This window comes from Xiphophorus couchianus, chromosome 21, assembly GCF_001444195.1.
Source record: "Xiphophorus couchianus chromosome 21, X_couchianus-1.0, whole genome shotgun sequence".
Taxonomy (NCBI): domain Eukaryota; kingdom Metazoa; phylum Chordata; class Actinopteri; order Cyprinodontiformes; family Poeciliidae; genus Xiphophorus; species Xiphophorus couchianus.
Window position 1 is genome coordinate 3,512,111 of NC_040248.1, and position 27,788 is coordinate 3,539,898.

Sequence of the window (27,788 nt, forward strand, 5' to 3'; positions counted from 1 at the left end):
GATGAAGCTAAACTGGTCAAAACGAAACCCACCTTCTTCTCTCTCTTACTCTGATTTACAAGTTATGGCCTCTTTCTCCTTCATTCCTCCGTCATTGAGGGAAGATTAGACGTCAGTCGGCGCTCTGGTTCTTCTCATCCCCCTTTATCTGTAACTTGTGAATGGCAGCCAATCAGGGGGCAGAGTCGCCTCCGCCTCGGTGACATCCACCGACGGGATAGATGCACTGCTGGAGGAGGAAAGAGAAGAGGAGGGGACTGTGAGAGATGATGGAAAGAAAGAAGGAAAGTGTGGACGAAGGGGAGGAGGAGGAGTAAGTGAGTGAGCGAGCGAGGAGGACCCTCTCTCTCTACCTCTTTCTCTCTCCTCCACACACACACACACACACAGTCCCATACACATTCGCAGCAGCTGTGCCGCTGTCAGTTCTGGAATGTAAGCGCTGCCGTCAGGAGTCCGATTCTCCAACCACTAAGCGCCGAGACGGAGCAGCGCTCACTCAGACACACAGATGGATGCTAAGCAGAGCAAAACCAAAGGTAAAGCATTTCGTTTTTTCCTCCTTTCCCCTCATCCATCCATCATATCTCATCTACATGCTACTTCAACCCATAATCACGTCAAGATTTAAAAAAATAAGACTGAAAACTCCTCATGAATCCATCTTTTGTTTGTTTCTGCAGCTGTTAATTCAGATTAAGCATGACACCTGTCACTCATCCCTGCTGGTTTTTTCTTTTCTTTTCGTTTTTTTTTTTTGTGTGTGTGTCTACGCACATACAGCAGGTGTTTGCACCTGTTTGACTTTCTGAGTCTCCACAAGAAAGAAAGTCGCACTTGTGCTGCAATTTGATGGAGAGGCGGTGTAGCGTTCATATCTCTAAAAAAAATAAAAAAATAGCTCCAGGTGTTTATTTTGGACATGTGCTCCAAAGCACAAACTTAATCCAACCCTGACTGGCTTCATTTTTTATTTTTTCCTCACTCTTAAGTGACTTTTTTTTTAGGGGTTGACAATGCAATGCTATTACAGTTGGTGCAAATTAGAATAGAAACTGCTGCATGTTTCACTTTTTAAACATGAATATTGAGTCTTTTTTTCTAATGAACCCCAAAGAAAGTCAAGCGAGAGTGTCTTCTTCTTCTAAATAATACACAGGTTGGGTTTCACGGCACACTTTAACTGTCAGACTCTTTTCAAGAAACGTCCAGCCCAGACGAGCCGGCTGTGTTGGAAGTGTGCACTGTATCACAAAATTGCTTTGAGGATTTCAAAACATGAGTAAAGCTCGCCGAGGTCTGCCAAAGACTGCAGCCACACGGCGTTGAGAAGGGCTAGGGCGCCACCAAGTGGAGGCATGTGTAACTGCAACTGCAAACCCCCCCTCCCACCACCAACCCTGTCCATTTCCCCCCTCCCCCACCCCCAGGTAGATTTACACTCTGTCCCTGCAAGCAATCACTGGAGTCACTAAACCTGCCAATCAGATTGCAATAGTTTGGAAATCAAACCTCGCATAGTGTTTTTTTTGTTTGTTTGTTTGCTTATGTCAGTCTGAGTTATGTTTTTTTTTTTTAAATGTGTAACCCAAATGCATGACCTTGTCATCTTCTCTGTTTTCTTGTAATCCGAGACCTTCACTGCTGAATATTGCTCCACATAATACTTGAATCGAAATAGCCGGCTGTTTCAAATTGTGTGTGGGAGTTTTTGGATTGTTGATGCCTAATTATATGGTCCAATCCTTACATAACGCTGCATCTGCTAATAAATACATCTATATACGAGTATATTTATAGCTCCATTTTAAGATTAAACTTCATAACACCAGCAGGCATGTTAAATTTAAAGAAATAGATGTTTTTGAGGTTTATTCATTTGGGAAATATTCCTTCTATCATTGCCTCACGTAAAAACAAAAGCCGTATTTTGATTTAGGTTAAATATAAGGAGATCTCAATATTAAATAAAGAATAGTAACATTAAAGGAAATACATATAGTGGAGAAATTAACTAAGGTTTTATTGTGAAAAAGTTGATTCTAACCAGGAAATCTCTATATTCAAGCTCAAACTCAAAAGTAAAGCCAACAGACATATTAAATTGAAATAAATTTCTGTTTTTGTTAAAAAGAAAAAGTTTGGGTTTATTCATATGAAAAATATTTCTTATATCATTAACTCAAGCAATGTCAATTAATAGGACCTCTTACTACATATAGTTGAGAAATTAACCTTTTCCTTTAATCTTAGACTGGAGAAGTGTAATCCAGATTGGCGGAAAGTGGCAAACTGCATTAAACATGAAGACACAATAACATCCTGGACTTTAGTGGATAAACTTGGATGTTTGATTAATGAGTTTAATCAAGATTTGTTTTAATGTAAGTTAAATTTTAGTGCAAACATGGAAAGAAAGTGAATCAATATACATTTAACGCTTTATTCGAAGGCTTTAGCATGACAATTTTGATCATAACCAAATAAATATGTAAAATATGTTTAACAGCACATTTATTTGGTACAGCAAGTTCTTGAGGAAACTTTAAGCTTTGTTCAAGACGTAAAAGTCGTTAAACGTTTAAACTCATTCTTTGAATGCCAGGAAGATTTAGATTTAAAATAATCTTTTAATTGGATCAGCTTGTTTCATTTAACTGAAAATAATAATGTTTTAAGCCTAATCTGAAAGTTTTTGGACGAGTTGAAGTTCTACTGTAATGCCAAAGTTTCTCCCTGAAAACTGAATATTGATTTCTTTACATTATTTTATCGTCTTTTCAGAGAATCCTTTGTCATTTCCCATCAGAAATCAACTTCTTTGTTGCATAAAAACTATTAACTCTGGATCTGCCAGGGGTATGAACAAATTTGAGCTTTACTGCATATATTTTACGCTTCTAAAACCTTCAATGAAGGCTTACCTCAAGAGCATACTGCAGCTATAATTATTGTACTTCTCGAGTTAGAGAATCCACAAAAGTGCTTAGTTGCAGAGCTCAGTTACGGTTTTTCTCCCCAAGCTTGCATGTTCATTTTTTAGGACGGCATGTGCATGAAAATTCATATTCAATGTTGCAAAGGCTGCGCTTTTTCTTTTTTTTTTTTCTTCCCAGGAAGCAGATCCTGATGAACAGCTCGTTTGTATCTGATCAAAGATGTTCTTATTCAGCAAAACAAGAATGTATAATTTGCAGATTAAAGCAATGGAGCGCGGTGAAGTTGTTGCCAGCCAGCCGGAATGCGTAGTTGCCAAGATTAAGAGAAAACATTCAAAGACAACCACCCATAAAAGCATATTTAACAATTTGGTCCTCTCCACATCTGTGTGTGTTGTAGTGCCAAGCCGAATAAGCTCCCTACAAGTTAATCTAGTCATAAACAATTTCTTTTAATGCGCCCCGCTTTTTTAATGGGCTGAATAAGTCGAGATAATTCAGCTCGACCATATAGGATCTGGCGTGGTTTCAAGCGCGCTCATTCATCCATTAATGGAGTGTTTGGAAGAAATTTTGAAAAAGAAACACTGGCCTAATGCTTAATAGGCACGCCACATCAAAGATTAATATCCAGAATGCCATTAAAATCTCAAGGACGGGCTGGAATGATAATTAGAAAATGCAATCACAAGCATCAGACTGGATTAATTGCAAGGCGGGCGCTTCCCCTGATTTCAGCAGCATTCGTGTCACACTTATGTCACATTTCATACCTACTGAGAAATGTAGCACCAATCAACATGATTATGGCTTTAAGTCCTGGAAAACTACAACACTTTGGACTCTACTGGACATATAACGCATACTCGGGGCCGGACTAAGGCTTTTTGGCCCTAAGCTGATTTTTATTTGGGTGGCCCCAAATACTAACCAGATGCTTTATTGTTCCTAAGCTGCCTACTATCATTAGCATCATTGTATCATACCAATAACATGCTTTGTTGTTGTTATACTTTTACTAATAATGTCACCAAGATGCATCAAAAGTCATCACTTTTGATGACTTACATACACCACAACATATCATACTTGCAAAAATATCTTTAAATTCCCCGATTTAAATTATGCTAATTATTAGGAAAGATATTCAAATAGTTTGTATTTTTAATTCTTAGAACTAGAAGTTTTGTTTTTATTCGTATGTTTCATTTAAGACATTAATCACTTCTTATTTAAGAGTACTGAACTGTCTTGGGCCAAGTTTACACAGCAGGAAAATCCAACTTTTTCAAGGCAGTCTAAATGGCCCTATTCATATGTTTTTATTTATAGTTTTTTGGGTTTTGCGTTTTATTTTGGATATTTAAAATGTTTTTCCACTTCCTGTGTGACCTGGTTTGTGCAAAATTAAAGTAAGCAGACTTGCATTATTATGGCATTATCAATATATTTATTGAAAATCGTCTCAAAACAACAATATTGCTTATCGCAGTAATTACTGGGACAATTTATCATCCAGCAAAATTTGTTACCGTGACGTTGCACTTTCAAATTCAGATATATCCAACTGTTTTCAAAGCGTCTTCAGTCTGACATGAGACATGCGTCATAATTCTGGACTAGGAAAAGTTGGACGCGGTAAATCAGGATGTAAACAATGGCCGAAAATTCTAATTATGAAATTATGAAAGAAGTCCGTCACTTAAACGCTTTATAATCCCACAACTCTTAGCTCTGACTACGTCTCCTAAACAGACTTCTCCACAGAAACTGCGGTCAATTCTCCACAAAAGCCCGTTAGGCTATGTTCAAACTACAGGCCTTAATGCTCAGTTCCAGCTTTTTTGTGAAATCGGATTTTTATTTGCGTGGTTGTTTATACTTCCAAATATATGCAACTTGTATAGGATCTTCTGTGTGAGCTGCAAATGACCTGACAGTGTCCTGCATGCGCAATGACCTCAGTGTTTTGCCAACCACCATAAAAAGGTAGCATTTCCATTGGTATTTCCGTAAACAGAGCGTTGCTGTGTGACGTTTACATTCTTCTACGCATGCGGACTGCAATTAAAGTCGTAAACGGTTCACCCACAAGTCTCATTGCGGTCATGTTTAATTAGTAGTATGCACAATCACACACAAATAAATAAATAAAAATGAAAATTCTAAATTGAGCATCAAGACCTGCAGTGTGAACTTAGCCTCAACAGTCCCAGAGTTACACAGAGAATGCTTTTCAGGATAAATCTCTAACTTCAGCCTTCACAAATGGCTTTAAAGAGAGCAGAAAGATTTATTAGGATTAACTCCCAAAAGATGGTAAATTATGCATGCACACCCAAATTACCTGTCAGGGGCCATTCCTGCTGGGGATACAGCCTTATAGTGAGGTCTTGGAAGAAGACTGCCAATAACAGAAAACAGCTTATTTGCAGATAAAAGCTTGGGCAGCAACTGGGGATGATTTTTGGCCATTCCTTATATGCTCATGTGGATTTACAAAGTTTTTGATGTGGGAACAAAAATCAATTACTTTACCCTTCAGTTAAAGGAAGTAAAATAAACTAGAGCTAAAATTACGAGGAGTTGTGAAAAGAGGGTAGAGATTAAAAATGAGACTTCCTGTGAGCAACGCGATCCATTTTCACATGTTAGAGAAGCTGCTCACTGCAACGGGGTGTGAAACGAGGCGTATAAATAAAACGTGAGTTTGAGAAAAACAAATGTAGAGTTGTGTCTGGGATTTTTCCCCCCTCACATCTGACGCACTCGACTCTCAGAAATGCCTCTTTAAGGTTATTTAAGTGACTCTCAAGTAAGGGTAGATGATACGAACTTAAAGTTTTATTGCGATATTTGGGGTTACGTTGTGACAATAAATCAATAACAATACATATCACAATAGACACATTGATACACATCAGTATCAATAGATAACACGTCTCAAAGATTATTCAATCATTTCAGAAACACACAGGATTATGGGAGACGTGGCATCAACTAACTTCCTCACTCTCTGGTTACCTAGCAACAATCTGCTTGTAACTACCTGTTACAAGCAGATTGTATACAACTTTGTATTACCTAGCAACGACCTGTTGAGTAACTTGCAGTAGCAGTTTAAGGTTTCTCATAACTGCTTAAAGATAAAATACAACAGTGTGGAGTGAAAACTGGGGATAAAACAGTAAAGTTTCAGGTATTTAAAAAAAACAACTAATGAATAATTCTTGAAATCTACTGATCCAAAATGGTTATATCAAAGGACTATTTTATTACTCCTATTTTAGTCCCACAAACACAAATACTCTTCTTAAAAACTGTAATATGCTCAAAGAAGTGACTGAAATCACTAAAATGCATGTAACTCCATTTAATCATATTTTCAAAATTATTGATATTTATTGATGTTGTCATGGAACAAACAGTGGAAAAAACCAGTAAAAATAGAAATCCTGACAAAACATGAACAGTTTTTTAAAACATAATTTTGAATTTATGACAAGAAGTCAAAATTATTATTATTCTCTTGACCCACTACCACTGAAACATTGATGTGTATTGATGATTTTGATTATGGCACTTGACCAATTACAATGTTTGCTACTGATTTCTCAAGTTTTGACTTTATTATTATGATTTTATGATGCAAAGCACTTTGAACTGCCTTGTTGTTAAATGTGTTATAAAAATAAACTTGATTATCAATGAATGAAAAAAAATTAGGCCTTCCAGGTAGATATATATTGAAAAATTGTTCTTGTTTTTTATGAGGTTTCCATCAGTTTTAAAATCCATTACCAAAGACAAAGCATTGACATTTTTATGTCATGAAAAATATGCTTGTTCATAGGCTTGTAAATCATATTTGAATGTTTTTCATTTATTTTTGTATAACTTTGAGTACATTTGAATTTAGACGAGATTCCAGCATCAGATTAGAAACTTTAAGGCTTAACACCCTCATAAATAAATCATGTGAAAGACATATTTTTCCTTGGTGTTGTCATATGTTCTCCAGCTACTGATTTTATGAAGCACAAACTGATGTTACGATTGAATAAATTTAGCCTGAAGCTTGTGGATACAAGAGCATTCTTGTGCTGTAATCTGCACAAAGTGTCACGAAGTCCACGCTAACTGCAGTTCTCTCTCTTCACAGAAACCTAAAGGACGCGAGTGAAAGGAAATACAATGCGTGTTCTGCCAAGGCTACTTTCCAGCTTATTTCCATAATTCACAAATCATTTTGGACATTTCCCTGCCGATTGGATACCATGATAGGCAATCAAGCTCTGCTCCTGTTGATGCTCTATTTCCTGTGGCCCAGTACTGCCCTGCCTTTCATTACTGGGAATATTGGGAATCTGTTTGGGATGCCAGAGAGTGATGGGAAGGTTCTTCAGCGTTCCAAACGGGGATGGATGTGGAATCAATTCTTTCTGCTCGAAGAGTACACGGGAAATGACCATCAATACGTTGGCAAGGTAAAGTGTCCAAGTGCATTGTCTGCAGAGTAATTATAGCTGGTTTAGCTTGTTGGGCTAGTGTTTGATGTAATTGGGAGGAGATGGATGGGCTGCCAGTAGTCTTGATTGTTACAGGCAGAGCTAACTGGAGCATTCAGATCCACATGAGTGCATACCAATGGCCTCTCTACGCTGCTTTCCAGCGCACTTTCCAGCGTTATACCTAAAATCAAGCTTCCACTGATGGAACACTGAAGAATATCATCTGGTATCTACTATCCATTTCTCTCTGGATATTAAAGTATAAGTTGGAGAAAACTTATGTTACTGTTGTTTACAGTTGAAGCTAGATGCTTATTGAATAAAGACATTTTGTCTTACTATCTCAAGTTAAATTAAACTAAACTTTTCTTGTTTTAGGTCAGTTAGAATCACTAAAATTATTTTTATATGCTAAATGCCTGAAAACGTAGGGATTTTCAGGTTTTATTTTATATATTTTTTTTACCTATACAGTTGTATTTAATTTGAGCAAGATTGTTATTTATCTTAACAGGGTTTGTTCAGATGGTTTCAGTGTCTACAACAGAGACAAAAACAATGTAATATGTTGTGAAAACTATTTAAAAAATCATAGTACAAAAAGTTCATAGGAAATTCACCAGTCTTTCAGTTGTTTCGTAGTTAGCTTAAACATGCCCAAAATCCGCTAACATTAGCACAAGTTAGCATACAGGAATATGTCCCGATTTATACAAAAATACTAATCAGAAACCAAATGATATGACTCAGTAGTTAAATAATATCCTCAGATCTTAAAAGTCAACAACATTTATCCATTAGAAGACACATTTACTGACCTGTGACAGAAAAGATGAGGCATACATGTTGAGCTTTTGTTAGCATTTAACAGGGAGGTTTATTCTTCTGCCTGTGCCCATAAGCCTTTTCTATGTAACCAATGCGACAGTCACCCTTAGTGGCTGGATGTGGAGTAGCATTGAATAACTGAAATAAGACTAACATTATCACAAAGAGAAATTGAGGATACAGACACAGACCAATCACCTGGATCTCTGACTTCCTCACAAACAGACCACAGTTTGTGAAACTGAAGGACTGTGTCTCTAACCAGGTGGTGAGCAACACAGGAGCACCACAGGGAACTGTACTCTCACCACTCTTTTTCACTCTCTTCACTTCAGACTTACAGCACAAGTCAGACTTTTGTCAACTACAGAAATACTCAGATGACTCTGCAGTTGTCGGGTGTATCAGAGATGGACAAGAAGCTTAGTACAGAGATCTAGTGGACCGCTTTGTAGCATGGTGTGGGAACAATCATCTTATCTTGAAATGAGATGACTGTAGGTTTCAGAAGAAACAGCAGGGTTAGATCTAACCCTATTTCCATCATGGGAGAAGAAGTGGAGGTGAATGAGGAATGTAAATACCTCAACCAGGTTTTTGCCTGGACAACAGATTGGACGGGACACTTCTTGAGGAAGCTAAGATCATTCAAGGTTTGAAGAAAGATACTACAGATCTTCTAGGAGTCTGTTGTTGAGAGCGTCATATCTTCTGCCGTCATCTTTTGGGGCAGCAGCATTAGAGCCAGAGATTTAAAAAGGCTCAACAAGGCTGGTTCGTTAATGGGGACGACTGCAGAGCCTCTGGACGTGACGACGCAAAGAAGGATTCTTTATAAAACTAATGAAATTATGGACAACCTTGACCATGCTCTTCATAAGACTGACTTAGAAAAACAGTGTGCCTTCAGTAAGAGGCTTCTGCAGATTCGCTGTAATATAGACCGCCACACGAGATATTTCTTGCTAACATCCTTCACTATCTACAATAACTCTTTGAAGAATCTGAATTAATAAGTTACACAACATTTAATTTCCCTTTGGGATCAATAAAGTATTTTTGAATTTGAATTCTGATTGGTCAGAAATCAACAACAAAACACTTGTCTTTTCCAGCAGCCATTTTCCACGGCAGTGAAACCAATTGACCAAATGTGCTGAAGCTCAGCTTGGGTTGCTAGGTAACGGACTGGGCTTTGCAGGGGTTGCTAGGTAACGGGCCAGGGTCACTAGGTGAGAGGGCAGTGCCTGCTGAGTTTTCTGAAATGGCTTATTTTCCAGACACCAAAAAACAAAATATTGTTGCCAAAATCCAGCTGGACTGTTTAGAAGCAGTAGAGACTCAAATGGAAAAGTACAAAAACGTACAAATTTGCATAATACATCCCCTTTAAAACTGTTTTGCAGGGGGCATTCTCTTGACCAGTCTTCAAAATTAGAAAAACAAAAGACTTTGTCTTTGTAGTAAGGTCTTCATAGGTCAGGAACTTGTTCCACAGAAAAAGCTGCTTACTAAAAGTATGATAAGGAGGCTGGACACATTATCAGCATGAGATTCAGGTTTGAGATCAAATTTAAGGACTACAACCGATCCGAGGGAGTTTTGGGACAACTCTTCTCATCTGCAGTCCCGGAGATCAGAGTGGTTCCTGTCAGCTCACCGGCTCACCGTAAAGACAGGCAGCATGGTGGAAAGCCGCCGTTATCAACTCGGAGAGGGAAATGAGGCGACTGTCAACACCCAATTTTCTCAGAAGAAGGCTTGCTTTCATCAGGCACCTCAGTCTCCGGAGAAAACAAGTGTCTCGTGAAAGGGTTGAGTGGAGAGGGGTGGGGGGATGACAACTTCCTCTGCAGAAACTATCATCCTGATGTGGGTGAGGAGAAAGGTGCAGTGTATAATAAACAGAAAAGAGAGACAAAATGGAAAGGAAGAAAACATATCAATCAAAAAATATATATGAATTCACTCTCTGATATGTGATGGTGCAGCAAAGAAGCTGCCGTGAAGTATAAAAGGAGCCATCCGGTGAATCATCAACGACTTTTCCTTTTTTCCCCAAACTCTTTGATGCCTCTTGGCATCCAACTTTCGTGGCAATCACATTCGCCGTCTCCGCGCTCTCCTTGTGTCTAAAGTCATTAAACTGTCAGAACTTCATGACGGTTAAATAATTTACAGGTGGCGGTGGTGGTGAAGGCTCTGTGTTTCTTGTTTTACAGGCGGAGGCGTGGCGATACGCATCGGTAAATCTAACAACAGCCACAATCTTCTGCCGGTGACAGAGAAACAGAACGACTTCATAGAGGAAGCATGAATACAGGAAAAAGCATATTATTTCACTGACAAGTTTGATAATAGCAAACTTTGGATTTAATTATAAGTCTATTCAATCTCTTAAAACATTATGACTCATCTTGAACAGAGGAGTATTCTAATTTTGACTCCATTTTCTGATTTCTCCCCAGTGGCTATCACCTTTCAAGGCAGCCAGATTGTGAGATTCTCGAGATCAGGATCACAGAGAATCCATTTTACCTCTCCAAGCTGTATAGAGCACTTATAGTGATGCCTTTGTTACAACTTATTCAGATTTCTGTTATTATCTATATGGGGTTTTGAATAGGCATCATCAATAATGCACATGTAATCTACATAAATCACAGCAGATAGACTTCTAGTCCACATCAGAATACATTTTATTTTACTACTTATTTTCAGGTCTTTGTAGTATAAAATAAAAAATGAGAACAGCCTGTTGAATATTCAATGTTACATTTATTTACTGAACATAGAAAAAACCCTTGGTTTCATGTATTAAAAGAAATCAACAAAAGGTCAATTTTGAGTCAGGAAAATGGACTTGCATTCACTTTAAAGAGTCATTCAAATGATACATTTTTAGAAACAAAAAAGCCATTTTATTTGTAATATAGTTTTATTTTGATTGTTTTTATGGGTGAAGTTTACAAAAAAATTTAATTATGTAAATAACCTCAGCATGATCTTACACAAAAAATTATGCGTGTAGTTTTATAAAATATAAAAATTCAAACTATGTTAAATACCCATGTAGTTTTTACAATAGTGTGTAGCAACATTTTAGTGTTTGTAATACAGAAACAAAATAAATGGAAAATGTAACAAACAGAGGAAAAAGTGTTCAGGTTGAATGTTTTTCGTATTTCCCATTTACCTCTTGAATTTCAGGATGACCGCCATTTGTAAAGATGGCCGCCATTCTTTAGCATTTTTTGATCAATTATTGCCATAAAATATTACCCATTTTCATAACTTGGATTAACTTTATGTTACATCAGGTGTGTAATATTGGTCATCCTATTCATACAACTTTAAAGTGATGATATGTAGCAGAATCAGAAACGGAGGACTTTGCTGTTTGCGAGTCTCACGCCAATCATCAAATGGAAGAAGAAGATGTGTGGCTCAGACTGAGAGACAGTTGTCTTAATGGTTAGCATTAGCTTCATGTGTTAAACCATTTTGGGTTATCTTTCGGTAATTTTTTGTGTTTAATGTTAGCTTCTGCTATATGTTTGTGTATTTAGCAGTTTAGCACTAGCCTATCTAAGATTCATCTTTAGACATTTAGTGGTTAATGAACTTATCTTTTTGGCTAGCTGTGCCCATCACTGGCAGTAACCAGTGCCGATTTTAATGCAAACATATATTCTCCCTTACAACCACGGCAGCCATTTTGAAAAATGCGCAAAAAGATCAAGAAAATACATTTGATTTCCATGATTTAAAATATGTAGGCTATGATTTAACACTAAACATATTTATCTAATTATAGATTTTACTGCAATTAGATAAATATTAATTTTCCATGACAGCCACGGTGGTCATTTTGAAAAAAAAATATAAAATGATCAGGGAATGCAATTTCTATAGGTCCAATTATGTATATATAATATAAAATACATAAAAAGTACTTCTTCCTCAGGCTGATTGTTTCAATTATAAGACGTAAGTGAAATAATTTGCCAGTGAAACTATTACACTTTCCATCAATATTAAGAAATATTTTACATAAAACGAGCTCTTATAACGGGCTGAAACGTAACATGTCAGTTAGTTTTGTCTTATTTGAATTGTACTAAGATATTTCCACTAGAGACTAGACAAAAAAACTTGGCAATATTTTGTGTTTTGCAGTGTCAAAAGACTTGGGTTGGGGACTTTGGAGTGGAGGTGAAAGACTAAAGATTCATCTGGAAAGTCAATTATCTAAAATTGACTTTTGGCTCATCGTTGCGATGATTTTATAGAAACTTTGTACATCTAGCATCAAGACTTGAACTTGACCTCAAAGACTGTAAACTTGATTAAGAGAAGAATATGAATTTGATTCATTACAGTGTTATTTTTAAGGAACATCGCGTCTTTCCTTCCCCCATAATTGCCCATTACATAATTGACATAAATTATGCATTACATACGTTGTGCAATTATGTAATCACAAAGTTGACTGCAAGAAAAAAAGAAGCGAGACAGAAAAAAAGAAAGTAATGAAACTGCGAAAAGAACTCATGTTTTGTACAAAGCGATCAAAGCCTTGATGGTCTTCCACATAAAGATCACTTAATAGCCTTTTGCAGTGCACTGTGGGAAACCTTGTTTATTTCACATTCAATCAAACCTCTCCAATCAGCCTTTGCACGCTCGCTAACTGTCACTTGAGGTTGATTTCTTGATTATGGCAGTGAAACTAGATGTAAAGAACTGTCAGTCTTTTATAGCCCTCTGCTCAGCTGAAAGGAAAAGCGGTGCACTGCTGCTCCACAATAATGCTTATCGCAGCGTTCAAAAGACACGCAGTTTTCAGGCTTTTGCGTGCCGAATGCTGCTGACAGATACCAGAAAATGACATAGACAAACAATTACTCATTCCGTTTGTAGGATTTGCAACCTTTTACCCTCTGCTTTGTCACAGCTGTCGTCGTGATTAAAAAAAAGCACGGCGTATCTTTTGGTCCACTCATATTCTATGCAATCAAGTGCAAAACCACCGTCCCATCAGAAGAAAAAGGAAGAAAAAAAATCTCATTTTAACATACTTTGAGAAGGCCATTAGTGAGTATGAGCTCTGTGCTGTCTGCAGCTGCGGTGGCCTACTTCTTAAGCGAGGCTGTGAAGTGTGAACACTTGCAATGCTGAGCAATACAGCCGCAAACTTTGGATTCAGGAGCACTGGAGTGGTGTGTTTGAAGTGAGCTAAATCCTATTAAATTCTTGGTACACTGCATTGTGCTGTGCCTTGTAAACAAAATGTGCTGGCCTAAATTAAAATATTCAAGGTAGCTTGCTTTGTTGTGCTAATATTTGGACAATAAGCATCCAGGGGAATTCGGAAAGGAAGGCCTCGTTTGATAAATTTTTGCGTAAGTAATGGAAAATCGTAAAGCGCATTAAGAGATACGGCGTGCTGCAACTTTAACCTGCAGATGTGACATTATAGCACAGTAAAGAATCACAACCCAGGTCTTAAAAGGCGCAGGGAGAGAGAGGAGAAAGAGTAATTATTCTGCATCCATTCTGTGCTCTATTTTGCTATCTCCTCTTTGCAGCAGCGAGCAATGCTTACCAGAGACCTGACAAGAATTGCCAATGATTTTTTGCTGCTTTACTGACAATTCCTCAGTGTTTGTGCAAAGCGATTTAACTCATCAAGGCTCTCCTCTGTGCTTCTGTTGTAAGGCCTTGAAGAGGCTGTGTTTGTGCAACGGGGCCTTGGAAGACGAGCTGCTAAGTCTCTGCAAATATAGTGCGGATGTGCTAACATTTGATTTTCTAAGGGGAGGCTGTGCAAAAACACTTTGTGCCACACTTATTCAAAATTACCAAGGCGTTTTTTTCCAAGCTGTGCAAACTGATATAGATTTAAGTCATGAATATAGATTCACGTGTCAGAGAAAAGCCGCACACTTTGGTTTGTAGTCATTAAAGCGAGGGAGTTTTGAGTTTTTGTGGTATTATTGGATAAATCTGTGTTCCTGGCACATTTTGAAATATTTCATACTATCACTGTTTGCACAAATGTTCCTTATTTGCAGAAGCTCTTAGTGAGAATTTTAGCAAGCAAGAGGACAAAAACAGGTTATTACCTAAATGTTTGGTGTTCACTAATCAGGCTACTGACACGTGACATGAACAACAGAAAATCTCTTCATCATGGCAGCCGTTAGCCGTTAGCAGGTCGGCTAAGTCAGGCAGCAAAATAAGGCTCTCAGGGTTCCGACCCAAGCCAGAAAAATCTGAAACTTAATGATGTTCCACAAAGAAAATTTAAAACTTTTTAAGACCCCATTGAATGGAATTTAAGACCTGCGTCCCTGTAATAGATGTAAAAAAGCTAGCTAGCTAGCTACCAAGGGTATGTTAGTGGTAGCCTCAACCGCCTGGAGTCACAGCAGCTTGGCTGTGAAATAACATGAGGATATGCTGGATTTATTAGGTTGTCCTGCTGCTCAAAATTGGCTTTGTTGGTGAATATTTGTCTTCTATTCTTAAAATTTTCCAAATATTAGACCAGTTGTGTTTTCTGTCACATCTATGCATCTTGTTTGGCTTATTGTGTCGGGTGCATTTTGCACTTGTAAAAAGCAGGTGAGTATTTACTTACTAGTACGTATCTGAACTATGTTTGATCACATTTGTCAGAATATTTGTACCACATGTCTAAAAGGTTACTGCTTTACAAAGAAGCTGCACCTATCTGTAGCCAAAGCAAACATTTATTGTTTTGGGCCTAGCTTGACGCATCGATCTTTGATTTAACCACTAAGCATAAGGTGCAATGATGACAAAAACATGTAGCTATACAGCTGTTCATGAGGTCAGCCACAGGAATTTATCAATCTTTCACATTTGTTCAGACTTTGCTTGAGTTTTGCAAAAGGAATAAACTCTATCCTGATCTTTAGTGACAACGTTGAACCAATTTTTTCCTATTATTTTCCACCAAATCTTTTTGTCCGCAGCACATTCTTAATGATAGACCCGACACTTTATCGCATGTTTAGTTTCTTAAGTTAATGGGCATTTTATTTGGGACAAATTGCCTCTACCGATTAATTAGTTGCTGAGAAACCCACTGGTTTGTTTGGCAGGTGGCATCTTTAAATATTTTATTAAATATAAGCTGCATTATAGCTGCAGTCAATAACTGCGTTCACATTACAAATGTTTGCAGAGTTAAGCTATAAAATAATCTCCCAAACTTTTGACATCTCCTAGAATCCATCATCTGAACATGGAAAGTCAGCATTAAACTTTCTTTGTTGTGTTAAAAAGTTCACTTGGGTGTGAAAACTTTCACCAACACTATTTAAAAATACAAGTTTATCTAAAGACTGATGGATGTTTTTATGGAAGCATGTTTGCTCTGTTGGTAAAGTACAGGAGTCTTTGATGGCTGCTTGTTTGTTATTCTCATATTCATTTTTATTTTACAGGATTAGCAACACAGACAGGGAAATATGGTAATGATCACATAAAAAAAACAGTGCAAAATATAATCAAAAGCTTTAGAGGGAGAAAAAAAGGCAACTCCTGTGGTCTGAAATTCTTCTGGCCTAATTAAGAAGTCTGAAGAGTCCCAGTTCTGAATAACGTTGATGAAATATGTTCCTCTCATGTTGCTGAGGAGATCAGCGTCCTCCTACGCGCAATATCCAAGATAAACATTTGGTTTCAAAGTATAGGATGAAGGATTACTGTTGAATTATGAGTTTTTAAGAGGGAGAAGGTGCTTCTGTGTTTGTTTCTCATTTATTTTGATGTGTTTTGCATTAACAAATACTGCGCACTGTTGCATTTCTAGCGCCGGCTAATTTGCAATTCCTGTCCTCCCCGTTTGGCTTTTTATCTGGAATGAGAAGCCTGTTTCGGGGGCAAGAAATTCATACAAATACTCTCCTACCTGCTTAAATTATAGTCAATAGCAGCAGGAGCTTTTAGATTCATAGCATCCCATTTTAAATCCTTGGTTCACTGGCCTAAAGCTCAGGAGGGAATTCAAATTCACAACAATGAATAAGTAAACATTCAAGCGGACTGATATTCTTCTTTAATAGACTTGGAATAATAGGGTTCATCTGCATGAAATTTTCTTCAAATACAGAGCCAAATGCCGCGTATTCTGCTTGACGGCGTCTTGTTTTCGAACGCCGTCCTCGTTCCCTAATGCGGCGGACCAGCTTGGCGTTGCGTTTTTTCTGATTTCCATCCAAAAGTTGTGCTGTTGGCATCGCTCCTTCCGTACGCGGGAGAAAAAAAAATAATTACTTCCCCGCGCAGCATGCAGGCATTAATATTAATAAGCTGCCGAGGTACACTCCGCGTCCCTAACTCCTTGTCATTTAAAATGTGAGCCCATGAGATAGTGCTCTAAATATATCTGCTGACAGATCCAGCGCAGTAATGAGCTTGAATCAAGTGTCTCTCACAATATGGCGCCATTACTCCTGGCCGACACCGTCAGGCTCTTCAAGGTGATCAATGGGTCAGAGGTGACTAATTTTAGCAATTGTTGCTCTGGGTCAGATTTTTCTCATTTTTTTAAAAAGGCCCAATTTGGGAGAGAAATGAAGCATAATTTGACCTTGAGTAATGAGCGATGGCGCCCTCGCTGCAGTGGGAGGCGAAGATTTAGAGACCGAGTCTGATTCCTTGGTGGGTTTACATCATTATTTCATCGCTCACAAGGGGTTTCTATGGAGTTTTAATGCACCACCGTGAAACAGCTGAAGAATATTCGAAACGATTTGAAAGGATGTTAAAACATTTGAATTAGGCATGAGTCGCATGAATTTCTGATGATAACGAAGAGTATTAGAATACCATAAGTGTAGTAAGTAAAATAAGTAAAACTTTAATTAAATAGCACTTTTTTAGGTCCCAAACCAAGAGAAAATTAGTTTTAGTGCAATATGTGTGTGTCAAGCCCAGAACAAAAGGAAAAGACACAAATCTTTGGTGAAATTGTGACATTTTATTGTACTAAAATGGAACATTTCCAGTTTTCTGGAAGTTTTAGATTTGTGATGCATAAAAACTGAATTCTGCTTCTCCATGTTTGGAGGCCTGAAGGTTGATACAACAAGAATAGATCTTTAATGTAAACCACTGAATAATTTATAAACTAATAGAGGAATTTATAGTCTATTCGCTGAGCAACAGTGAGCCAGTGTAATAACTTTAAAACTGGAGTAATGTGCTCTGTTTTCGCTTGTAACTGATATTTTTAGGCAGATCTGTGAAGACATTCATACAGTAATTATTTAGACTAAAAATATATGCATGAACAAGTTTCTCAAAATCTTCTTGGGACTTTAGTGCTAGAAATTCTCTTCAGGTGATAAAAGGCTGACTTTGTAATTGTCTTTATGTGCCCTGAAGGTTAAAGTCCAAGTCCATCATTACACATTAAAAAAATAAAAGAGCCAGTCTGTTGAACCTCTTAGATTGGGGTTATAAACACAATCTGGCTATTTATTTTTAAACAGCTAAAACAAAAGCATCAGAAATTAAAAACTATGATTTAAATAGCAATGTTAATGTTTCAAAGATTTTATTTATAGACCAGATGTAGGTTTGTAAAGCAGCCAAGAAAATATTCCAGTACTACAATGTCAAATTGAATTTACAATTAAGCATTTATAGTGTTAAAACCTGTGGAACATACAGGTAATAGAACTAATTTATACTCAAAATTAGGACTGAAACAATTAATCGGATTAATTGTGATTCATCTGTTAATGAAATAATCATCAACTAAAGTAGTAATCAATTACTTGTTAATTGTTAATTGTCGGTTGCAGCCCTACTCCAAATTGGTGCAAAAATAAAAACATAGCAATGCATTTCCAACAAACAGAATATTTATGAAAATATGTATTAACCTACAGACGGATAATAAACCAATAACAATATATATTGTGGTAGACATGTGATGAATATCAATACATATTTCAAACAGAATATTCAGTAATTTTACTGATCTCAGATCCAGAACTGCACTGCATTCTGGGAGATGCAGGCAGAAAGTGTTTATTTAGCTCGACCTCTCACAGGTTAGAAAGGTTGGTGGAATCAACTACCTCACTCTCTCTTTGGGTTCAGGCCTTATACCTGCTTAAAAATAACAGCGTGGAGTGAAAACAGGATAAAGCAGGAAAGGTCACGCCACTAGTTTGTATGGAAGAGGACTAGGGCCACTGAAAAAAGAATTCTGACTTTTTTCTCAGAATTATAAATTTTTCTCAGAATTCTGAGATTAAAGTCAGAAATCTTTGTTTTTTTCAGTGGCTCTAATCTTCTTCCAAATGTTTGGCAGTATTTCAAATTTTTATACCAAGAAACGAAGAAATAATTATCACTAATGACTGATGTAATATGCTTATATAGTGTTACGTTTTTCAGCCATATTCTCCAGCTCTATATTAATCTTATCATTTCCATAACTAAAACTGTTGCCTTTCGGTCCGACAGAATTACTTTCTAAAATTTGTTCTCTGTATTGAACAAACTTGTCTTCTGATTTCCAGCTGCACTCTAATGCGGACAAAGGCGACGGCACCGTGAAGTACGTCCTGACCGGAGACGGTGCTGGCAGCCTGTTTCTGATCGACGAGAAATCCGGAGACATCCACGCCACCAAGCGGCTGGACCGGGAAGAGAAAGCCATGTACACGCTCCACGCCAAGGTCGTGGACAGAACCACGAACACAGAACTCGAACCCGACACCGAGTTTAACATAAAAATCCACGACATCAACGACAACGCGCCCAGATTTGAAAAGGAGGTGTACTACGCCAGCGTCCCTGAAATGTCTGAAGTTGGTGAGTTTTGGGTTTTTTTCTGACAGAAAGTATTTTTACAACAAAATACAAAACATGGAGATTCATTTGATTGTCAGAAAACACAATCTGACAAACATTATGCAAAGTCACTACAAAGCATGAATTCCTGAATATGGCGGAATATGAGAAATTCAGATTTTCATAATGTCCTCTTATTGTTAGAATATACTGAAAGTTTGTGGTTATGATTGGCTTTGGATTGACAAATAAGTCGCATGTTATTTTTTCTGTATTATGAAGTTTTTATTGTGCTGCTGGTTCCATTATCTTTTAAAAAAACTATTCTCATAAACAAGATCATGAAGAAAACAGCAGTTTGTGAAAACACACCGGACATTACCAAATATTGTCTAAAGTAAAAATTATGTTGACTGATATTTATGACAGCATATTAGGGTCGTTGTTGGCAGAAAAAGAAGTAAATTTCCACCAAAAAACTCAGAGATTGAGATAATCTCAAATTTTCTAGAAAAAATAGTTAATGTCTGAGCTTCAGAAGTTGAGAATTTGCAAGAAAAAGATTAATATCAAGCATTTTTAACGTTTTAAATGCAGAAATTTCCAAGTGTCTTTGAGAAAATATCAAACTTTTGAAAAATTTTTTAACATTTTTCTAGAAAATGTTTAATTTTTTTCACATAAATGTAAAAATTTGTTTAACCCAGAAAGTTTAGAAAATCTGATATTAATTTCAAAGTTAAAGTGAATAGCAAAATAACATACTTTGTTTTGTTTTTTTGTTTATCATCAATAACTGAAGTTTATTGTGAAAACAATTAAAATTAAATTAAAATCATAAGAAATTTTTCTTGATAAATGAGAGCAGTAATTAAGTCAAAACTATACAAAAAATATATGCATTTGCATTTAAGATAAAAATACTTTTGTCTGTAAATGAAAGTAAATCTCTTTTGGAAGATTGCCAGGCTGGGACCGGTAGTTTTAGCTTCACTACAGGAATATGCTGTTGCTTTCGAGGTACTAGGAAGTCTTAAGTGATGAAATAAAAAGTCTGTGGAATGTGCCAATTTTATAATTGATTAATCGTCAGAATAATCAATTAATCGTTAGTTGCAGCCCTAAAATAGACAGAAATCTGCACAGACGGTACCTCAAAAGTGTTGCAGACAAACAGAAAACCATTCCATTTTACAGGAAAAGTATTTTGTCACTCATATTGTGATTAATATTAATAGAAACTACATCAAAGCTGCCTAAAGGTAAGTCAGACTTTTCCCCATATTATTAACTTTATGCTGTTAGAGCATGGGTCCCTGTAAGTTTCTTGTACCAGAAAGTTTGCGTTAGATCCTTTGGGCCCTGTGGATTTGCAGGATGGTTTCGCATTGCTTCCCGCAGATGCCATTAGATTGCGTCAGATTTGGATTTATTGAGGTCGAGGGCTTGGATGAGCACCTCCGTTCTCTCTTTCTGTGTTCTTTGATCCCTGCCTACACCGTTTTGATGATGGGCTCCTTTGCTATTTGGATGAACTGCAAGTCCTAGGCAAACATAACATAGTTGCTGCTCATTTTACAGCCCAGCGGTCATAATGTTATGGGTGGTCAGTGCAGAATGAATAGAACATAGTAAGAAGGAGTGTTGCAATAAGCAATAAATCAATTATTTGCATGATAAATTAAGATGATGTAGAGTTTTTCTCTTTTTTCTCTCTTTCTACCAAAAATTGGATGACAAAATTCTTCAGTTTGATGCTTTGGTCTCAACTAGCCCATTTTTTTGAAGGACAACTTTGTTTACATAGACTTCATAATTCATTTTATTTGTTCTGTTGTTTTGTTTATTCATTTAAATTGTCTCCCAGTTCCAGTGTTAACCCTTATTGGCCGAAATATGTCGCCAACTTTGCGGCACCCTAACTCTGCCATACTTTGAGCCATCTGACAATTTCCAACGGTTTTGTCAGAACCGTTTCTGAAAAGGGGAGATGTTGCGCTTATCAGCCAATATCGGGTTATTACGGTAATTTCACTCCTGCCGTTGCAGGGAGTATGTTTTTCTTTGGTTTACTCTGATGAAACGCTCTTTTAATAGGCAGTGAATTGCGAAAATAACTGCTAGAGATTGAAAGCTTCAGCTGTTATGGAGAAATGGGAACAAATATTTACTCAGGACATTTAAAGAACTTCATACAATTAAAATAAGCAGAAATTATTAGGCGGAGTCTTGACACTTAGGCTAAGGGTTAAATGTTCATTAGAAATTCAACCTTATTGATCGTTGAGGATTTTTTTGCATTATTAATCCATTAAAAATGGTTTCAGAACAGTATTATTATTTATTGCAGTAACTTATTGTCTAGCTTTTATCGTGACTTAATGGTAAGGCAGCTTTTAAATGGAGAGGAGACAAGTTACTGGGATAATGTGCAGCTTTTCTGCAGTTTTCTGACTGCTATGTTTGGTCAGCCTCATTAGGCATTCATAATAAGTAATGCCATTTGCCATTTTTAATAGGCAGCTGAAATATTGAAAGTTTAGATTGTCACAGTCTTTCCAATTAAGTGTTTGTTTCATTGCACTCCATTTGAATTCAAGTAATGGGAATAAATCGGTTGGCTTGAATATAAACAAAGCTTACGAAAATAATGCATGCAAGCTGAAATCAATCCTCAATTATGAAGCTGCAAATTAATACACAGGAGCAATCAGGGGTAAATCAAAAAACCAATTGCCTTTATGACAAATAACAATACTCAATTTGGAATTCATAAATGGGTGTCCTCAGTCTTCCCAGCTGCACAGGCTGCAGGGGAGAGGTGTGTGTCAGGGTCACCGCTACTCATCTGTGGACTAATAAGCTGCCTCACATGTTGAAACTGAACACGTTACTTTATCAAGGCAGCCAGCCATGGAGAATCAGCAACCCCCTCTTCCCTTTACGCTATCGGTGGAGGAACTAAGTGAGACAGATGTTCAGGGGATCATTAGTATGCACAGAGACAGTCAGACCCAAACAGGACATGGCAGAGGTCTCCTGAATGCCAAGGACAGTATGTGCAGTGTGGGTTGCTGAAACGCTCGGCTGGATAAAGCGGAGTTTATTACTGAGGCGATTTCAGTGTTTGGATGTCTAAGAGGAGCTGAGCTCATTGTAAGCTTCACTTATTTGGGTTGTTTTTACACCATGAGATTCTGATTGTGTGGTAACCTTGAGCAAAAATGGTGGGATGTCCTATTTATTATGGTTGTCAAATAAAAAATAAATTCTAAACAAAATAATCCTTTTATTAGCTTTCGTGTTTGAAATTGTACAGCATTAATTTTGAAAATACACGAGCCACTGAAACAAAAAATCAATTTCAAATGTTCTCCAAAGTAGAAATCTTGATAAACCCTGAGCCCGACAAAACCAAACTGGCACCGATTAATTGATTAATCATCAGCATAATCGATTAATTGGATTAAAACAGTGCCACATTCCGTAGGTTTCTCCATTATACCACATTTTTATACATTAGAAATACATTAAAAGATGCAAATAAACAGTTCAGTTTCTTTTCTGAATAAGAAAATAACCATTTATATTGCCAATACCATATTTATTATGACTGTAAAGCAAAAAATAAAAACAAAATGATTCTTTTATTTGCTTTCATGTTTGAAATTGCAAAGCACTACTTATGAAAATATGAGCTACTAAAACAAAAGGTCAATTCTCAAAAATTTGCAAAAATCTTGATGATCCCAGAAGCAGATGTGACAAAAATGGAACCGATTAATCGATTGTTCTGACAATTAACAGATTAATCGGATAAGGAATTTGCCGCATTCTTTAGATTTTTCATTTCACCACTTAAGCATTTTTATAGAATATTAGAAATACATTAAAAGATTCAAATAAAACAATTCAGTTCTTTTTTTAAATAGTAAAATGAATATTTTATTGCTTAAAATGCTAATTTATGTTGCAAACACTTACGCAAACTTGCATCTCATCTATTTTAGGTACAATAGTATGACTTATTATTAACGCCACAATAAGAAAATACATTTAAAAAGTTGTAGTATTACGAGAATAAATTGTACAAGAATAAAGTTGTGATACTACAAAAATAACTGTAATATTACATAATATGACATTGTCGAAAAATGACTATTCTTATTACAACTTTACTCTTTCACTCTTTATTCTCATATGACATTCTCATAATATTACTTTACTCTCCTAGCATGTCTATTGTTGTAGTATTTCGACTTTATTCTTGTACGGTCTTATTTTGATAATATTACCACAATAACGTCGTAATATTACGACTTTATTTTTGCATGTTTGTTCTCATAATATTGTGACTTTATTCTCACAATTTAAAAAAATTCTTAGTGTGGCCATAACACATCATAATATATTTAACTTGAATTAGTTTGTTAAAATCTATATTCAACTCTTGTCCTTTTTAACTAAATGCATTAGTTTCGACAGCTGGCTGCTTGTTTCAGTCTCACCAAAGCTCAAAGGAACTGCACAAATGAAATGGAAAAAAAAACAAAACAGGGTTTAATCACTGAGGTGCCAGGAGAAACTAAACTCCAGCCCTGTTTTTAGGCCATCTAGTCACTAAAGATTAGTCACTGGCTACTGGTTGAAACAGTAACATGAGGGCACGGTTGGTATTAAAAGCTGGAAAAAAAATTGCATGGCTGAAAAGCGCTCTGAGGCCTGCAGCCAGCCCATGCAAATTGAAAGCAAACAAGAAAATAAGTTGACTCAGTCTCTTGATCACAGCATTACAAGCAGCTGAACTCGACTGTGTGTATTTTCTTTGCATTTCACAGGTACGTCTGTGGTCACAGTGACAGCCACTGACGCCGATGATCAAACATACGGAAACAGCGCCAAGCTGGTATATAGCATCCTGCAGGGGCAGCCATATTTCTCTGTGGACTCAGAAAACGGTAAGACAAACCTGGCAAGGTCTCTGATGCCTTTCTAATGCCATGAGAAATTATACATTTATCATATTTTCATGATTTGTATCACAAAACTGAATAAAAAATAACATTAAGGAGATCAGACAATAATTTAAGCAATGTAAAATAAGATTTTAACGTTTTAAGCAATCTTAGGGTGTTTTTACACCTGATAGTGCGGTATACTCGGTTTGAATGAGGACCAAATTTGCAACATTTGATACATTTTCAGCTTCTGCGTTTCGCTTTCGCGTTGCAACTTAACTTTTTGAATAAACCTGTTCCCCTCCTCTCCTGTGGGGGAGCTGCACCAAGAACTACTGAAGGAAATGACACAAAAACCTCAGAGGAAGACACTGTGCGCAACATCCTTCTTGATGAAAAGTAAACAAAATTACAGTGGCGTCAAATGTTAGTGGTTGTAGGAGTTCTCTTGTCGTTGGTAGAAGACCATGAGTCATTTCTCTTGCTAGTTCTTCACTGTTTTGATTTAATTTACCCAGAATGCTGTTTGGTACAATCCACTTCCTGCTTTTGCCGTTCACATATGCATTCGAACTGCACCAGAGTTCACTTCGCCAGAATTTCTGTTAACATGCTGGTTTTTTTAAAGTAATTTGGGTAAAACTGCTGCAAATTTTAAAGTTTAGAATATACCAGCATATTCTGCATTGAAATACCTCTGGATCACATAATATTTAGATTGATGTAGTCGGTATTGAAAACAACCAAAACATGGATTCTAACCTTATCAGCAATCTGATTTCCTTTGAGATCTCATCCAATCATCATATAAATATAATAAAATGTATATATTTTTTACTAGGAACCATAAAGACAGCTCTGCCTGGCATGGACAGAGAAGTGAAGGAGCACTACCAGGTTGTAATTCAGGCCAAAGACATGGCCGGACAGATGGGTGGGCTTTCAGGGACCACGACAGTCAGCATCACCCTCTCCGATGTAAACGACAGTCCGCCACGCTTCGCTAACCGTAAGGATCTCCTAATATATCTCCACTGACTCAACAGAGGCTTAAAACGCTGAAAAACGGACATTTAAATTTCATTTAGATTCCTTCCGAGTGACTACAGTGGAGTCTACGGAGATAGGTGGAGCCATCGGACGCATCAAGGCCGACGATCCAGATGTGGGACACAACGCCGAGATGGAGTACAGCATCGTTGGCGGTCACGACACATTCAACATCATCACCGACCAAGCGACGCAGGAAGGAGTCATCATTATTAAAGAGGTATCATCCCGTCCTATACAAGTTTCTGCACATTTTGTCATGTTACACTCAGAACGTCATATATTTTACTTGGATTTTAAGTAGTGGATTATTATGAAATGAAGAAATATTACATGATATTTGCAGTATTTTTTAAATCTGATCAAATCCATTGCAATCAGTTGTGTGTAATTCAATTAGGGCTGAAACGTTTAATCATCTTAATTGTGTTTAATCGCTCATTGAAATAATTGTCAACTAATTTAGTATTCGATTAATCGTATTCAAACAACATATTCAGAGTACTAATTAAGCCAAAACTGTAACTGTTTTGTAAGTGAAAAATTATAATCAACAGTAATAAAAGTTTCAAACATCCATCTTAGTGCATTTAATCTTTATAATGTGTTTCAATTTGAGATAAGATTCCTGAAATAAACAGACTTTTTAATAATGTTCTAATTTATTGAGTGTCTGTTTTCAGCCTGGGGTTAGCAATGGTTTTTGGCTTGTTGATACATAAAATGCATTATTTTCCACCTAAATCCTAATTATGTTCGACTTTGCGATTTTTTTTTGTATTTATTTTTGTACAGGAAATAACCAAAAGACACATTTTTCTCATTTTGTCTGTAAGAAGACAAAATGAGAAAAATAATACAGGGAATATTTTTTCTGTCAACTATTATCCCTAAAAGTTTTTTTTAACAGTTTAAGGGTTGTTAGTATGTTTCTAAATATCTTGGGATTGAAATGAACCCGAAACTTATTGCATATTTCCATTCCAGTCAAACCTTAGCCATCTTTTGAGCCAGCCTGGATTTACAAAACATCTCCCTCCCAACATTACAGAACATTTAACCCCAGCATGATTTTCTTCTGAAGAAAAAATGGCCCCCTGAAAACATTTATTCATGCAAAAAAAGATATGACAGGATTTATTTTTGAAGCGCAGTGTAAAATCAGATATCATACGCCTGTAAAATGAATAATATAAAGGAGCCTTTTGCAAGAAACTCTCTTTAGTTTTCCCCTAAGATCTTCTAGTATTCCTGACTTGGATTTGTTACTCTGAATTTAGAGAGGCAGTAAGATAAAGGCAGACAAATGAAACGCAATGAATCACATATTAAAATCCCGGAGGCAGGCTTTCTCTTTTAAATGGAAAAGTCTACAGCTTTCCTTCTCTGGTGCTCTTTCATCTCCAGGCGCTGGATTATGAAAGTAAGAGGGACTACGAGTTCAGAGTGGAGGTGAAAAACACCTACTTAGACGCCAGGTTCATCCACGGCGTGCAGTTCAAAGACTACGCCACGGTCAAGGTGACGGTGGATGATGTGGACGAGCCGCCCGTTTTCACCCGTAACCCTTACATCATTGAAGTTCACGAGGACACGGCCGCCGGCAGCTTCGTCGGCGTTGTGCTGGCCAGAGATCCCGATGCAGACAACAAGCCAGTGAAGTACGTTTCTCAGAATAAGGATCCCACATAAGTTATCTTCAGGGATTTACAGGCTTTGGATTTGACTGAAACGATTAATCGTGATTAATTGTGATTATTCAGTTATTGTCAGTTAATCATTAACTGGAGTGCACAGACTCAAAGAAGTGTTTTAACTTTTCCAAAAACTACCTGTAAACATGTTTTACCCAAAAGTTTTCAAGTAGCATTTTTAGCTTCACCTGGTTGAAATCCTTTTAAAAACTGAACTTTTCACCTTTCGAAGTAGGACTGAAATGATTAATCGTATTAATCGATTATTGAGATAATCAACAACTAATTTTCCTTCTTTCCTTCTTCCTTCTGTACCTTCTACCCTTGACTCCACTTTGTGTCCTTCATTCCTTTTTTAATACATTCTGTCAAAAATTTATAGTAAACTTTAGTATTTTATATTTAAAAAGTTAAATCAAAGGGAAGTTTCCTTATAAAGAGACACAGGTCACTTTTTAAAGATGGATAGAGCTAAATAGCTGCACACCAACCCCATGGTGGGACAATAAAGAATATTCAATTCTATTATGTCGATTTACAAGATGAAAACCTCATGAAATGCATCGATTCTTTCAGTGTGAATACTTTTGTGAGTTACTGCAACTGCATGAAATGAAATCAGCTTCATTCTATAAACTTAAGGCTAGATCAATAGACCGCTAAGCAAACATTTCCTCGACAACCATGTGGGCTTTCTGCTTCATTCTCCTAATTTGATCTCTTCGAAACTCATTCCCCCTTCTTCAATTATACCAGCAAAAAAGAGAAAAAGTCAATAGAGAAAGAAGTGCGATATGGTGGATTTACAGTCTCCTTGTCAGTTTTATGCAGTGAAGATGAAAATGTGCCCACCAGGTTTATCTAATCCATCAACCCGCCCACGTGTCAGTGCTCCGACAGGGGAGAGAAGGAGTGTTATTCATGAGGTCCCTACTGGAGATTTCCCAACGGAAGACGGCGAAG

At 36.9% G+C, this 27,788-nt stretch overlaps 1 protein-coding gene across 2 annotated transcripts in view; it reads left to right on the top strand.

Moving 5' to 3' along the window:
* Positions 1–355: 355 nt before the first annotated feature.
* The window catches only part of LOC114137139 (cadherin-10-like), a 38,206-nt gene continuing 10,773 nt past the window's right edge, over positions 356–27,788 (top strand). The window contains exons 1-7 of one of the 2 annotated variants that reach the window (XM_028005693.1): positions 356–539; positions 7,102–7,426; positions 18,850–19,144; positions 23,962–24,081; positions 24,923–25,090; positions 25,170–25,351; positions 26,539–26,792. In XM_028005693.1, the coding sequence (XP_027861494.1) occupies positions 7,217–7,426; positions 18,850–19,144; positions 23,962–24,081; positions 24,923–25,090; positions 25,170–25,351; positions 26,539–26,792 (1,229 nt within the window). In that variant the 5' untranslated portion in view covers positions 356–539; positions 7,102–7,216. The remainder of the gene's footprint in view (positions 540–7,101; positions 7,427–18,849; positions 19,145–23,961; positions 24,082–24,922; positions 25,091–25,169; positions 25,352–26,538; positions 26,793–27,788) is intronic. The other variant, XM_028005694.1, reaches the window with a different exon arrangement.